This window comes from Heterocephalus glaber, unplaced genomic scaffold (genome assembly GCF_053883595.1).
Source record: "Heterocephalus glaber isolate CG9 unplaced genomic scaffold, H.glaber_assembly_v1.0 deba00001479, whole genome shotgun sequence".
Lineage (NCBI taxonomy): Eukaryota > Metazoa > Chordata > Mammalia > Rodentia > Bathyergidae > Heterocephalus > Heterocephalus glaber.
In genome coordinates, this window is record NW_028258316.1 from 6,682,268 (window position 1) to 6,698,338 (window position 16,071).

The window sequence follows — 16,071 nt, forward strand, 5'->3', positions numbered from 1 at the left end:
AAGGCGGCGGGCGGCCCGGCAGCCAGGGCCCGGCCCCAGGGGCGGAGTCCAGAGGCCGGAGCTCCGCCTCCTCCCCGCCCACGACTAGGACCCGGCCCTCGACCCGCTGTCTAACACCGCCCCCAGGAGGGACCACGCCCACACAGTGTAGACCCTCGCCCCTCACCCGCCCCCCCCAGCCTCGCCCCTCAAAGGGCCTCTGGGCTGGGCGGTACCGCAACAGCCAGGAGGCGGAGGCGCAGGCCCGCGGGAAAGATGAGCGAGCCCAGGAGAGCCCGGAAGAGGGGCAGAGCACCCTGGACCCCTACATTCTGTCCCATACTGTTGCTGTCGCCGCGTGACCGAAATCAGAGACTCGGTTTCCAAGGCCTCCCCTCTCTTCAGACACTCCTGGCCACAGCGCCCATCCCGCTCCCGCCACCTGGTCTACCTCCTCCGCGCCTCCACCAGCTCCCGCAGTGACGCCACCACCCTTACACGGTCTTGGGCCTCCCTCCGATTCCAGCGCTTCCCTTAGGGCTCTCAGAGGCAACTCCTGTGCACAGGTGGGACTCAGCCCAGACTGGAGCCCTAGACAAGACAAGCAGGGACAGTTCCTGTTAGGCAGAGCCCCGTAGCTGGGCAGGGGCAGGAGAGGGGTGCGAGGCTTCCCCAGACCTGGCTCTGCTCAAGTGCTTCCAGGACTGTTATGGTTTCCCTACGGAAGGGACTGGCTGCCTCCTCCCGTGCGTGCTGCAGTGCGCAGCGGAGGCCGTTGAGCCACGGAGCAGGCTTGGTGTGACTGCCAGCAGGATACTAATGTGGCCCAGCTGCCGTCACTCCCCATCCGATGGACTGGTGTGGAAAGAGAGGGCTGTACAGAAGTCACCTCACCAGCAGGCTCACTCCTGGATGGGACCCAGAGGTGTGATCCTATCCAGGGGTCCAGCTGAGACTCAGGCCCACATCCCAGGAGACAGCGGCTCACTTCCTGGGACTCCTGCAGCTGTAGTGGCCAGGAGGCCCTATGGCTGCAGCGGTGTCCTGGTCTCCAATTGGATTGGATGCCTAAGAGTGTTGGCCATGCTCAGCACGGGGGCCAGGCCTGGTACATGTCCCAGGAGGTGACAGGAAGGTGGAGCCAGGTGGAGCTCACAGCCTGCTATAGGGACCACTACTGGATTACGCACGAGTAGCACCACCTTCTCCCTGACCCAGGTGGAGTGGCAGTGGGGACCACTGAATCAGTGCCCAGAGGATTCCAGAGAAAGGTCCCTTATGTGGGTCAGCTGACCATCACTGCCTGAAAGTGAGGACCCACCAGGGACAGGGGTTTGCTGATGCTATGCTGCATCTTTGAAGCTGTATTTCTGTTTTTTCCCCTTTAAGCCTTTTTTTCCCCTTCAGTTCTTTTTTTTCCCCATCCCCTTTCTCTCCCTTCCCTCCCTTTCCTCCCACCTCTTATTCCTTTTCCCATTTCAAAAAGATCTCCCTCTTTCTTGTTATCTTTTGTTTTACTCTTTATATTTTGGGTTTCTCATAAGGAAATCATGTGATATTTAAGCTTGTGTGTGATTTATTTCACTTAGCATTATGGTCTCAAGGTATATCCATTTACCTATGAATGCCTCAAGTTTATCACTTTTTTTTTTTTTTTGGTACCAGGGATTGAACTCAGGACCTTACGCTTTCAAGGCAGGTGCAGCATCACTGAGCTAAATCTGTGGCCCCATTTATCATTCTTTATGGTGGAGTAGTACTCCATTGTGTATAAATATCACATTTTCTTTATCCATTCATCCTTTGATGGACATAAATGCTGCTTCTAAGGCTTAGCTATTATGAATTATAGTGCTATAAACATAGGTATGTATGTATTCCTGTAATATGATGACTTTAACTCTTTTGGGAAAATACCTGCAAGTAAATAGCTGGGTCAAATGGAATTTCTAGTTTTAGGTTTTTTTTTTTGTATCTGGGATCGAACTCAGGACCTTGTGCTTGCCAGGCAGGCACGGTGCCACTGAACTAAATATCCAGTCCAGGTTTTTTTTGAGTAATCTCTACTGATGCTAATCTCTCTTTTTTTTTTTCAGTACCGGGCATCGAACTCAGGACCTTGCACTTTTGAAGTAAGCGGCCGACCCACTGAGCTAAATCCCAGGCCCTAAGGCGAATCTCTATGGTGGTTAAACTGCTTTACATTCCTATCAACAATGTAGAAGGGCTCCCCCTACTGGCCTCTTCAGCATTTGTTACTGATTTTTTTTTTTTTTGAAACTGTCTCACTGTGTAGTTTAGGTTGGGTTGGTTTTGAATTGAAGCGATACTCCTGCCTCAGCCTCCAGGGTGCTGGGACTACAGGTGTGTGCCACTACACCTGGCTGTTACTTGATTTTTCTTTTTCTTTTGGTACCAGGGAATTGAACTCAGGACCTTGCACTTTTGAGGCAGGCTCTGGAACCACTGAGCTAAATCCCTGGCCCTGTTACTTGATTTCTTGAAGATAGCCATTCTTTCAGGTGTGAGATGGAACTTCAGTGTTGTTTTAATTTGGATTTCTCAAATGGCCAGTAATGTTGAACATTTTTTCATGTATTGGCCACTTGGACTTCTTCTGAGAAGTGTCTATATATCTCAGTTGCCCACTTTTTGATTGGGTCTTTTATTTTGAGGGCCTAATATTTTTGAGTTCTTTATACATTTTGGATGTTAGTCCTCTGGCCAAGCAATAATAGCTGGCAATTTTTTTTCCTATTCTGTAGGTTGTCTCTTCATTCTGTTTGGTTATCTCTTTTGCTGTGTAGAAGCTTTGTAATTTGATATGATACTATTTGTTGGTTCTTGGTATTATTTCTTGTGCCATTGGGGTTCTGTTTAGAAGTCCTTGTCTAAATTTATGTCTTCAAGAATTTTATGTATTTTATCTTCTAGCTGATTAAGTGTTTCCGTTTTAACATTTGAGTCTTTGACCCTTTTTGATTTTAGTTTAGTACATGGTGAGATGTATGGGTCTAGACTCAATCTTCTGCATGTATATATCCAGTTTTCCCAGCTGTTTATTAAGGAGGTCATCTTTCCTCCAGTGTATGTTTTTGGCTCTTTTGTCAAAGATTAAATAGCTGAATGTCTCTGGGCTTGTTTCTACTTCCTCTATTCCATTCCATTCCATTGATTCACATGTCTGTTTTTGTGCCAGTATTGTACTGTTTTTTTTGGTACTGAGGATCGAACCTGGGACCTTGCACTTGTGAGGCAGCCACCAGAACACTGAGCTAAAGTGGCCTGGGGGGACCTTGTACTGTTTTTTGTCACTGTAGCTATGTGACCTAACTTCATATCTGGGATTGTGATACCTCCTGCTTTGCTTTTGTTACCCAGGATTGCCTTCTCTATTCTGGGTCTTTTCTGGTTCCATATGAATCTTAGGATTGTTTCCTCTAGATCTATGAGGAATGCTATTGGTTTTTTGATTAGAATTGTATTAACCCATTTATGCTGAAGATTGAAATCTTTTGAATTTTTGCGTGAAATTCATGTATGTTACCTAGAAAAATTCAAGGAACAAGAATTTGAAGAGAAAACATTTCATTGTGTTCTGTTGTTATGGGCAATTTAAAAATGGATCACTAGTTGGGCATGGTGGTGCATGCCTGTGTTCCCAGCCCTCAGAAGGCTGAGGCAGGAAGATTGTCAAGTTTGAGGCCAGCCTGAAATACATAGTGAGTTCAAGGCCAGCCTGAACCGCATAGCGAGACCCTGTCTCAAAAAACCAAAAAGGATCACTAGGTATTGAAGGGACCTACAGGTCAGTTTTGGAAGTATAGCCATTTTGGCTATATCGCCTCTCCCTATCAGGAACATGGGATATCTTTTCCTTTTCTAATGTTCCCTTTCATCTCCTTTTCCAGAGTGATGTAATTTTTATTTTAGAAGTCTTTCAATTTCTCTATTAAGTTAATTTCTAGGTATTTAGTTTTTCTTGATGCTACTGAGAATTGTATTATTTTATGAATTTCTTTCAGTGAGTTTATTATTAGTGTACAGGAACGCTATTAACTTTTTTTTTTTTTGGTACCAGGGTTTGAACTCAAGACCTTGCGCTTGAGAGGCAGGTGCAGTGCCACTGAGCTAAATCCCAGTCTAACACTATTGACTTTTGTGGGTAGATTTTGTATCCTGCTACATTACTGAATTTGGTTATTAATTCTAGGAGTCTTTTGTCATAGATTTTAGGCCTTATAAGTAGAGGGTCATGTCTTCTGCAAATAATGGTACTTTGACTTCATTTTTTCCTGTATGTACCCTTTTTTTCTTTCTCTGGCCTGATTGCTCTGGCTAATGTTTTCAGGACTAAATTAGAGGAGTGGTGAAAGTGGATTTCCTTATCTTGTTCCTGATTTTAGGGAGAAAGCTTTCAGTTTCCCCCATTTAATAGGGTGTTGGCAGTAGGTTTGCCATAAATGCCTTTTATTAGATTGAGATAGGATCTTTCTATACCAATTTTCTGTGAGTTTTTTTTTTTTTTTAATAATGAATGAATGTTGGATATTGTCAAAGGCTTTTCCTGCATCTATTGAGATGGTCAGACAATTTTTGTCCTTGTTTCTGTTTATATGATGGATTACATTTATTGATTTGCATATGGTGAGTCATCTTTGTATCCCTGGGATGAAACCTACTTGGTCATGGTGTATGAGCTTTTTTTTGGTACCGGGGATCAAACTTGGGACCTTACGCTTGCAAGGCAGGCGCTGGAACCACTGAGCTAAATCCCCGGCCTGCTGTATGAGCTTTTTGATGACTTGTTGTATTCTATTCACCAGTAGCTTGCTCAGGATTTACAAAAAATTTTTTTTGGAATTTCCAGATTTATTAACAAATCATTCAAAATTTTTTATTAGTACATGTTTGCAGTACACAGTGATTATATTCATTGTGGGAAATTGATACATGTGCATGACACATCTCAATTTTTTTCCCTTCCCCTCCACCCCTGTTTCTAAATTTTTTTTGCCAGCAGCTTATTCATTTATTTATTTATTTATTCATTTAATGTCTTGATCAATCTAATTATCATAAACATAGATCATTAGCCAGGATTTTGGATACATTGGCCATGCTAGATTATAATAACGTTTTTTCTTTTATTTTGCGCTTTATTTGTATATGAGCTTTCTCATATAAGAGAAACCATGCAATATTTAAGCTTGTGTGTCTAATTTGCTTCACTTAACATTATGATCTCAAGGTGCACCCATTTTTCTACAAGTGACTCAATTTTATCCTTGCTGGCCGGGGTGGTGCATGTCTGTAATCCTAGCACTTGGATGGCTGAGGCAGGAGGGTTGCCCCAAGTTTGAAGCCAGCCTGGGATACATAGTGAGACCTTGTCTCAAAAAACAAACAAACATCGACCCCTGGTACCAAAAAAACAAATAAACAAAAACCAAAAAGTTTATCTTTCTTTATGGCAGAGTAGTACTCTGTTGTGTATAAATACCACTTTTTCTTCATCCATTCATCTTGATATACAGGCTGCTTCGAAGATTTTTAACTCTCATGAATTATGCTATATACATGAGTATGCATGTATCAATGTAATGTAATGTCTTTAACTCTTTTGGGCAGGTACCTAGAAGGGGAATAGATGGGTCAAATGGAATTTATAGTTTTTTTTGGTACCGGGGATCGAACTCAGGTCCTTGTGCTTGTGAGGCAGGCGGCAGAACCACTGAGCTAAATCTCCAGCTCCTGGAATTTATAGTTTTTGTTTTTTGAGGAATCTCCATACTGATTTCCATAGTGGCTGCACCAGTTTGCATTCCCATGAACAATGAAGAAGTGTTTCTTTTCTTCCTGCAGCCTCCCCAGTATATATTTGCTATTGTTTGATTTCTTGAAGGTAGCCATTCTTTCTGGAGTGTGATGGAATCTCAGAGTTGTTTTAAAATGTTGAGCATTTTTTCATGTATTTGTTGCCCATTTATACTTCTTCATCTGACAAGTATATATTCATTTCAGATGCCCATTTTTTGATTGGGTCTTTTATTTTTTGGGGGTCTAATTTTTGGAGTTCTTTATATACAGTTTTCCAAAAATGTATACATCAAGAAAAGAAAACTTTGTATAAATATTTTAATACTAAATTTATTGAGACCTTATGAGATTAATAATACAAGTTACTTTTGGTCTCTACAATTACAAGAGGTACTCAAAGTGGTGGCCATTAGCTTCCAGACATTTATTAGTATGGTGAACTGCTGAAGTGTGTATACTTTTTTGGTGGATTCTATATTCTAGATATTAATTTTTTGAGGAGTAGCTGGCAAATTTTTTTCCCCATTCCTTAGTTTGTTCACTCTGTTCATTGTTACCTTTGCTTTGCAGAGGTGTTATGGCTCATGCCTAGATGTCCCCCCAGAGTCTCATGTGGTCTTAGATGGGGCTTTTTCAGAGGTGACTGGATCTAGAGTGTGTGATGCTGGGATTAAGGATGTGTAATTACTAAGTCAGTCCATTGACTGGTTTGGCATCGTGCTAATCCCAGTAGCCTAGATAGAATATAAAAGGGGCAGAAAGATGCTGTTAAGGTTCTTCCTTGCTTTTGCTACTGTGTGGGTGCCATGAACTGCTTCTCTTCTGTGACTCCGCTCTGCCATGTGCCACTCTGCCTTGGAGCCAGCCAGTTATGGACTGAAACCTCTACAAACTGTGAGCTAAGTAAACTTCCCCTTTAACCTTAGGTGTTGGGTATTTTGTCTCAGCAATGAGAGAAAAGTAACCAAGACAAGAACTTTAGTAACATAGTGTGATGCCATTTGTTGATTTTTGGTATTTTTTTTGTACAACCTGGGTTCTGTTCAGAAAGTCCTTGCCTATGACCTATGTTTTCAAGAGTTTTACCTATTTTGTCTTCCACCAGATTGTTTCTGTTTTTGTTAGATCTTTGATCTCTTTTGATTTTAGTTTAGTGCCTGGTGAGAGATATAGGTCTAGTTTCAATCCCTCCAGGAGTGACTTTGGGAGTACTGCTTCTCTTTTGTTTTCATTAAAGAATTTTAGGAGTATTGGCATTAGGTGGCCTCTAAAGTTCTTATAGAATTTGGCAGTGAATCCACTGGGACCAGGGCTTTTCTTAGTTAGTACTTTGGTTTGTTTTTAGTACTTCTTCAATTTCTTTTCTTTTTTTTTGAGACAAGGTCTTGCTATGCAGTTCAGGCTGGCCTCAAACTCATTGCGATCCTCCTGCCTCAGCCTCCTGAGTGCTGGGAATGCAGGTGTGCACCATCGTGTCTGGCCCTACTTTTTCAATTTCATTGACTGATAATACATTAATCAGGATTTTTATATCTTCTTGGTTCAGCTTTGGAAGTTCATATGTATCTAAGAATCTATCCATTTCTTCTGAATTTTCCATTTTATTAGAGTATAGTTCTCAAAGTAGTTACCAATGATCTTTTGGATTGCAGGAGACTCTGTTAAGGTTTTGCCTTTTTTCATTTTTACTTGCATGGATTTTTGTGCTTTGTTTTTTTATTTTGGTAAGATTGGCATAGGGTTTGTCTATTCTTTTTTTTTTTTTTTTGGTACCAGAGGTTGAACTTGGGTCCTTGTGCCTGTGAAGCAGGCAGTGGAACCACTGAGCTAAATCCCAGGCCCAATTTTGTCTATTCTTTCAAAGAACCAATTCATTAATTCTTTCTATTGTTTTAAAGTCTCAATTTCATTAATTTATGTTTGAATATTTATAATTTCTTTCCTTGTACTAGCTTTGGGTTTGGATTGTTCTTGTTCTTCTAGGACCTTGAGGTACATAACTAGGTTGTTTGAGCTTGCTCCGTTTTTCTAATGTGGTAATTCACCACTACAGACTTCTCTCTTAGGATTATTTTCATTATGCCCCATAGGTTCCAGTACATTGTACTGGCATTATCCTTTGACTGTACAAACTGTCTAATTTCTTTTGTCTTTGTTTTTTTTTTTGGTAATGGGGATCGAACTCGGGACCTTTCGCTTGTGAGGCAAGAGGCTGAACCACTGAGCAAAATCCCTGGGCCTAAACTGTCTAATTTCTTTCTCTATTTCATCTGTGCCTTATTGATTGATCAAGAGGGTATTGTTTAATTTCCATATGTTTGTATAGTTTCTGTGGTTTATTTTGCCATGATTTCTAGTTTCATTGCATTATAATCCAATAATATGCATGGAATAATTTTGATTCTTTTGCATTTACTTAAGCATGCTGGAACATTCTGTAGATATCATCCTTTTTTTTTTTTTTTTGTACTGGAGATCGAACTTGGGTCCTTGCGCTTGTGAGGCAGGCGGCAGAACCACTGAACTAAATCCCTGGCCCTGTAGATATCTATTAAGTCTACTCGCTTGAAGGTTTGTTTCAACTCGATCCCTTTGTCGATTTTTTTGTCTAGTTGATCTGCCCTTTAGTGACAGTGTGGTACTGAGGTCCCCATTACAGTTTCACTGGTGTTATCTGGCTTTTCATGTCCATTACTGTTTGTTTAAGGAAGTTGGCCATGCTACTAGTATTTGGTGCATACATTTTTATAATTGTTATCTCTTCCTGTTGAATTGTTCCTGTAACCAATATGTAGTGACCTTCTTTGATGCTTCTGATCAGTTTTGGCTTGAAATTCACTTTGCCTGAAATTAGGATAGCTATTCCTGCTTTTTTTTCAGGTACCTGTTGCATGGAATATTGTTTTCCATCCTTTGATTTTTTAATCCATGAATTTCTTTTTGAATTAAATGTGTTTCCTGTAAATTGCATATTGTTGGATTTTGTTTCTTTAACCATTGTGTTAATCTATATCTTTTGATTGGGGAATTGAGGCCACTCACATTGAGAGTTATTACTGAAAGGTGTTGACCAATTCTTGTCATTTTATTATTTTTCTGTTGCTGATTTCCTTATTTTTTCCCATTTGCTTAGCTGCTCATCCCACCAGGTGTATTCATTCTTTTTGACTTATTGGCATTGTTGAATTGATTGCCTCTTTCTAAGATATCCTTGAGAATTTCTTATCATTCTGTTTTGATGCTCTTTGTCATGGAAATAACTTTTTCAAGTGTACCTTATTTCTCCATTGATTTTGAAGGAAAGTTTTGCAGGATACATAAGTCAGGGTGGGAAGTTGTTATTTTTTTTTTTAGGGCTTGACACACTTCATTCCAAGCCCTCTGGTATTTAACACTTGTGTTGAGAAGTCTGCTGTAATTCTAGTGGGTTTACCTTTATATGTGATTTATTTTTATATGTGTTTTCTCTCTCAAGCAGCTTTAAAGCTTTGGTCCCTGTGATGGGCTTCCGGTACTTTGAATATAATGTGGTGTGGAGAGGTTCTCTTGTCATCATAGCTATTTGGGGTTCTGTATGTCTCACTTATCTGTATGTTTATTTCTTTCCCTATATTTGGGAAGTTTTCTGCCATTATTTCTATGAACAAATTTTTCATGCCATTTATGTTGTCTGATGTTTCCACTTATTCCAGTTATTCTTAGATTAATCGTCTTTGCATCATCTAACAGTTATTGGATCCATTTTTCATGTTCTTTTGTTGCTTTTAAAGTGTCTTTGAGTAGTTGGTCTTTAACAGCATCATTGTCTTCTGAAATTCTGTCCTCACATAGGTCACTTCTGTTGCCCATACTTTCAATATGATTTTTAATTTTCTGGATTTCTGATTGAAGCTTTTTCATGGATTCTAAACTTTGCTCAACTGGTCATTTAAGTTTTATATCATTTAGCTCATCTAGCTTTTTATTTAGTGTCTTCTGAAAGCTCCTGGATCATTATGATTATTGCTCCCATTATCTGTTTATTTATATCTTCTGTGATCTTGATGAATACTTCTTTGATTCATTTTCTAACCTCTTCTGTTATCCTTTCAATTACTTTGAAAGTGTGGCTTATGCTCTTTTTCCCCTTGATGCTCTAAGTGGATCCAAGGGCCAGGCATGCAGGGTGAAGTTTCTGTGTTTTTGACCAGCTAGTGGGGCTCTGGCCAGCCACCCCTAGATGCCCCTTTCATCCTGGAACATCTCTGGGTCAGTACAGTCCCCATGTCAAGTTAGAAACCCACCCAGAACCAAACCAGTCTCTCCCTGCGGCCTGGCCTAGACTTCGACACCATTTGGTGGGCCTGGATCTCAGGATTGTCCTGTTACCTGGGGAGCCATGGTTGGGGCTGTCATTCCTTGGGAATCTCCTTGTCTCCCAGCCAGGGTGAAAGTGGCAGTGTGTGTTTGTTGGATGGGAAGCCAGGGTTCCATTGGAGCCAAACCTGCTCTACTGCTGCCCTTACGAGAGGAGAAGAGACAGGAGGGATTCCCATGTTTTGCACACCTAGAAAGACTGCCACTGGGATTAGTGAGGGAACAGGGACCTAAGAGGCCAGGCACAGGCCCAGCTATTCATCTTAACCCAGGAGGCTGGGTCAGCAGCAGCCCTGCCCTTGCTCCAGAGTGGACCCTCAGGTGGTCTGAATGTCATCATGGTGGCAGCAGCATCTGAACAGGCTCAGCACAGACATGGTCCCCAGTGTCCAGGCACAGAAGGGTGGACACCAGGCCCATATGGGCCTGACAGAGGGGCAGATGTCCACCCCTGTTCACCCTCTGCCTGGAATAGGCCTCTGCCCCTCTTTCTTGGTTGCTGTTTCCCAGCATCCACTGCGTCCTGTGAGCTGGGTGTGGCTGCCCTATACAATGCCGAAAGGCCCTCCTGCTCCCCAGCCATAATGTGGCTGCTGCTGTGAGACCTGTTATACCTGTGGCCAAGTGTGGGCATGAAGTGTGGCCCCAGCAGTGTTCTTGGATGGTGCACCCTCTTAGCTTGCTCTGGGACTAGGAATGCCCAGTCAAAGCAGGAGTGATTACAGTATGGTTCTGCCCAGGGCAGACTCAGAGGTCACAGTGGTGGCAGGGGAACCTGGAGTCCTTTTGCCCTGTCCTTTTCCTCTGTACCTGAGTGTTGTTGAGGGTGGTGACTGTCCTAGGATCTTGGTATCCTGAATGAAGAATCAAGCAGGAGACACAGAGGGAGAAGTGAAAGCGTAGATTTATTAGTCAGGCTGTGCTCCTCAGGGTAGGAACAGACTAGAGAAAAGAGCTCACAGCCCGAAGCAACGAGATGTCAGCCTATATATGGTTTCTACAAGGAGGAAGTAGCTCTTGAAATAGCAGTTTATTCCAATCAGGGACAAGTTCCCTCCTTTCTATTGGAGGGGGAAGTTTTTGTCCCTGTATGGACCTTTGAGGAGCTGTCATATTATTAGGCAGATAGATATTAGCAGGCCTGAGGGGAGGGGGTCTAAAATAGCATGCATTGCCAGTTGTTACAGGAATATATCAATGTATAATACATTTATGATCATTTGTTAGGTTTCAAACCCAAAGCAATCTTACAGAGCAATTGTGACATCTTCAGATTACACATTGTGCACTTTCCTCCTGATACCTGGCCACCTGCCTAACTCCAGGGCAAGGCACACAGCATTCCTGGCTGCCATAGCCTAAAGTCAATGACATCAGGAAGGGAAATGTTCTTTAAGACCCTGCTGCCTTGGGCTGGGACCTGGTTTAAATGAAGAACTTATCTTTTGGAAGTTTCTTACGCCACTAAAGCCCTTGAAGAAACACTGACATCTAAATAGGACAGAAAGACATTTGCAATTCCTACGTAACTTCTAAGTAAAATGGTGATAAGCATCATAATTACCCAAGTTCTCTGGATCTCAAGAGTAACTCTCAGGTGCATAAAAATGCCCCAAACTTCTAGGTACATATACTCTCTTGGCACTGCCTGCCGTCTTGCCTGAAGATGTAACTCTATGTACTTTATAACACGTTCAACTTAGACTTCTGCACGGCCTATGTGTCCTGACTTAATTATCAAGGGCACAAAGAACCCGGGACCAAGGAAGTGAGGGGCAGGTTCCTTGTTGTATCAGGATCCTGATTCCCAGTGATAGTGATGCCCAAAGCCCAGGAAGGGGGAGGGATGTCAAAATCACAATGTAAACGAGATTATTATTACAATTATAATTGAGTTGCGGTCACTTTCAGGAGTGTATTTGTGCACTTGTTGGATTCAAGAGAGCTTATCTTGGTCCCCTGGAAGCCTATTGCACATGCATCCTCTTGTCTCTCCTAGCCAAGATCTACCTGTCAGAACTGGCAATCGCTGTGGTTTTTAGAGAGCCAGCACCTTTTTTTTCTCTGGCCTTCAGGCCCCCTCCATCCAGGAACTTCTCTCTGCCTCCTGCCAAGCTAACATCAGGCAGCAGGCTGTGGGAGTGACGGTGGTGTGAGCTCTCCCTTTGCCCTTCCTTCCCTCATGGGCCTCCTGGACAAGGAGCACAGACTCAGAGACCAGTGGGGTTGTGTTTATTTAACAGAAAGGGGGCTCCATCAGGGAGGTGGCTTTGGGGGCAGTGGGTGGTCAGACCTGTGCTATCAGAGGGATCTTCAGGCATTGTGCCCGGTGGGGCAGCTCGATGGCTCCTTAGGTAGAGTGACAGGGGGTGAGAGACAGGAGGCACCTGAGAGAGGACAGCAGAGAAAAGATGACTGGGGTTTAGGTTTGGGGGAGGGGAAGAGCAAAGGCAGCCCTGAGATGTGCAGCCCACCCTGCCCTGGCCTCCCATCGCCCCCTGCCCAGCCATACTCACAATCTGTTCAGTCATCAGATGCACTCATCTGCGAGGAGAAAGAACATCAGAGCAGACAGGTGTGCATGTGTGGATGAGTGTGTGTGTGTGGGATCTCTGGCTGCAGGGACCCCTGCACTACCCCTAGCAGCCTTAGACCCAGCCTGGCCCGGCTGTACCTCAAGGATCTGGGGGGTTCCCTGAAATCAGTGCCTGGGGATGGGCTGCCCTGAGGACCTGGAAGCCACTACCTCTCCAGTGACTGGAAGAAGAAACTGAGTCTCTCCTGTCCCCTTTCCCTGGTGGAGCAGCATCAGGCCTGGATAGACCCCACATCCCCTTCCCCTCTCCCCAGTTAGCCATTACCTATGGGATCAGTAAAGATAATGTTGTCCTCAGTGAAGCCTACAGACTTGACAAAGTTGACAAAGCGCTCCTTCAGCTCAGGGCTCAGCTCCTTGGTTCTCCCTGTGGTTAAGATGGTGGTGAGTGGACAACACAAGACTCTTGGTAATATTATTTTTTCCCAAGTTTTTTTTTTGAGACAGTCTTATTATGTAGTTTGGACTGACCTTAAATTCCAAACCCTCTTGCCTCAGCCTCTCAGGTGCTGGGGTGACGGGTGTGGACTACCCCCCGGCCCGTTATATTATTGAGTGATGAACAAGGTCTCAGACCCCTCTCCCATGGACACCTCTCCCCTCTCTCTCACCTCAGAACCCTCTCCCCTCTCCAAGTCCCCCTCCTTCCTGAGGGGGACTCAAACTGGAGACGACTTTGGGATCTGGGGCATAGAGGGTCTCCTCCCCCAGTGTGACCAGGATCCGGGTCCCTGAGGGGATGGAGTGAGGACCTACCATAGACAATGGTTTTGAAGTACACCGTGTCTTCAAAAGTCTTCTCTGAGAACACTACGGCAAACTGCTTGTAGTTGGTGGCTACCACTCTCATGGTGTAGCTCTGTGTTCCAGTGGGCCCTACAGTATGGAAGGCCCTGGTCATGAGGAAGGGACTGTCCCCCTCCCTGACTGATCAGCAGGGCATCTGTGTGGAGGGACAGGGAGGCCTGTGCCCTTCCAGGAGGCCTGAGCTCCCCCATCCCAGCCCTGGGGTCCCCGTTACACAGACTCACATGTCGTGTTGCTCAGGGTGTACTGACTTCGGTGGACACCTGGGACGAAAGTGTAAGTCTGATTTTCACACAAATCCTCCCTGTGGGAACAAGAGATGGAGGCTGAACTGGAAGATGACACAGACCTGGTCCCTCTGGGCTGGAGGAAGGCCCAAGGCAGCAGCAGGACCCCCACTCTGTTTGGGTCCCAGTCCACCCTCTCCTTGACCCCGGGCCTTCCCCTGAGCCTCTGCCTGGCCTTCTACGGGGCCACTGGACCCTCCCCCCAGCACTCACTGTCTCCTTTGCAGCCTCCTGGGGCGGCCTGTCCCACACACAGACCCCAGGCACTGAGCCCTGCTCTATCCTGCTGCTCCCCCTTTCCCATCTCTCCTGGCAATTTCCTCTGAGCTTCCAGTCTGTCTGAGCCAAATTCTGCCCAGCTCTGTAGCAACCTGAACTCTCCAAGTCTACCCCAGCCCTGCATCCCAGAGTCACCCCCCACACCTGCCCTCCTGGACCCTTAGATACTCAAATGCTCCAACTGCAGCCCATACAGTGGACAGAGCCAAAACGCACTGAAGGAGGATGAGCCTGGGCTCTCTCCTCTCTGAGTCCTCATCTGCCCCACCTCCGTCATCTCCTGCCTGGGACTGCCCAGCTTTACCTTCTGGGTTCCCCCACCTTCCTTGATGCAGCTGAGCTCAGACCCTGGCCCTTGCAGGAGCCCCAGGCCAGGACCTGCCTCGGGGTGAGATTGCCCAGAGACTGGCCTAGGAGTCCCTTCCCATCTGCTCATCAGCCCTTGCTCAGGTGCCCACGCTGCTGGCTGGATGATTTGCTGCCTGCTAAGGTGAGGCTTTCTGATTCAGAGAATACTAGCCCTTGGTGGGACCCGTATACCTCCTCTTTCTTTAGGCAGTGGTGGTGGTAATGGGGGTTGAACCCGGGGCCATGGCACTGAGCTACATTCCCAGGCTTGCTTTTATTTTTTATTTTGAGACAGATACTCGCCAAGTTGCCCAGGCTGGTTTCAAATTTGTGATCCTCTTGCTTCACTCTCCTGAGCTGAGTCTGCTAGGATTGTAGGCATGGACCCCCAAACTTGGCAGATTGGCTCCTTAAGGTCACTTCTCTACAAGCCCTAGAGGGAGGCCTTGGGTGGGGTCCTAGGCTGGATCCAGTGTCTCTCCTCCCTCTCTGGGACACCCTATTCTCAGTCTTGTTTTCTGCTGCGTGTGTTTGTACTGGAGCTACTCATGAATGTTGATGGAGAGGAGGGAGAGAAGGAAGGAGGGAGAAAGGGAAAGGGAGAAAGAGCGGAAGAAAGACAGATTTGGTGCAGAGCAGTGCAATGAAGGACAGTTTCCCTCAGCTTAGGTCACCCTTTGGCTGTGACATCACAGCCTTAGGAAGTGGCGGCTTCACCTGATCAGAGCGGTGGTGACATTGTAGCTGTGGTCAGCATCATTTAGCTCGAAGGTGGTGCTGTACATGCTTAATTGGTTTCCATTCTGAATTGTGTTCTCTGCCACACCCAAGACGTACCACTTCCCCTGGAACTGCAAGGGGCCCATGACAGGCAGAGCCCGGGGATGGCCCCAGAGCCCCACCCATGCTGCCCCTGCTGCTACCTTTGGGCAGTGCTCTGTACAGCAGGGCCGGTGGGTGGGGCTGCCCCTGAGAAGCTCATAGGAGCTGGGTCCTCCAGGGCCAGGAGGGACCCTGGGTGAGGAGTTAGCCCTGAATTGTCAGGGATGGGGTGGCCCTGGGCAAGTGGCTGGTGGTCTTTCTGAGCCTCGGTTTTCTTGTCTGTGTGGAGGGATGATGATTCCCCACCTGGCATGCGCTGGGCCTGGACTCCCTGAGTCCTGATCCTCCCACCCACCACTGCCCCTGAGCCCCTTTGTCTCTCCTCCCCTCTGCCCCCTACCCTCTCCCCTGGACCCTGCATACAGCTGTCCTTCCAGAGCCCTTACCTGGTCATCCTGGAACTCTGGCTCCATTGGGCCTATGTGCAGAGGAATGGGTGGTATCAGGGTTGGAGTGGAGTTCTGGGCTTGGGTCTGCAGGGCCCCCAGCAGGGGGAGGCCCAGCCACAGCAGACCCAGGGTCATGCCTCCAGGACAGCTGCTGGGCTGGCAGGTGTTGGAGGAGGAAGAGGAGGGCTGAGGAGGCTGGTGTGGAGGAGCTATTTATGGACCACCTGGCTGCTGACCCCTCCCTTGAGAAGGCTGATTGAGTAAGGTTGAGCCACTTGTCATCAGCTCCTTCAGAAACACGTGGCAAGCTCTCTGTCTCTTCTTCCCC

General features: G+C 45.7%; 1 protein-coding gene and 1 long non-coding RNA gene across 2 annotated transcripts; one reads left to right on the forward strand and one right to left on the reverse strand.

Annotated features, from left to right (window-relative positions):
* Nucleotides 1-58: 58 nt before the first annotated feature.
* On the forward strand, nucleotides 59-3,059 carry LOC147826059 (uncharacterized). Its single transcript, XR_015439833.1, has 2 exons — nucleotides 59-545; nucleotides 2,076-3,059. It is a non-coding gene; the product is annotated as an uncharacterized LOC147826059 (long non-coding RNA).
* Nucleotides 3,060-12,468: 9,409 nt separating this feature from the next.
* On the reverse strand, nucleotides 12,469-15,878 carry LOC101702190 (neutrophil gelatinase-associated lipocalin-like). Its single transcript, XM_004849605.1, has 6 exons — nucleotides 15,741-15,878; nucleotides 15,190-15,323; nucleotides 13,783-13,862; nucleotides 13,508-13,627; nucleotides 13,017-13,118; nucleotides 12,469-12,542 (listed from the first exon to the last, which is right to left on the reverse strand). Exons 1-6 carry the CDS (start codon nucleotides 15,876-15,878, stop codon nucleotides 12,469-12,471), a joined length of 648 nt encoding a protein of 215 aa, XP_004849662.1.
* Between the last annotated feature and the right edge of the window lie 193 nt (nucleotides 15,879-16,071).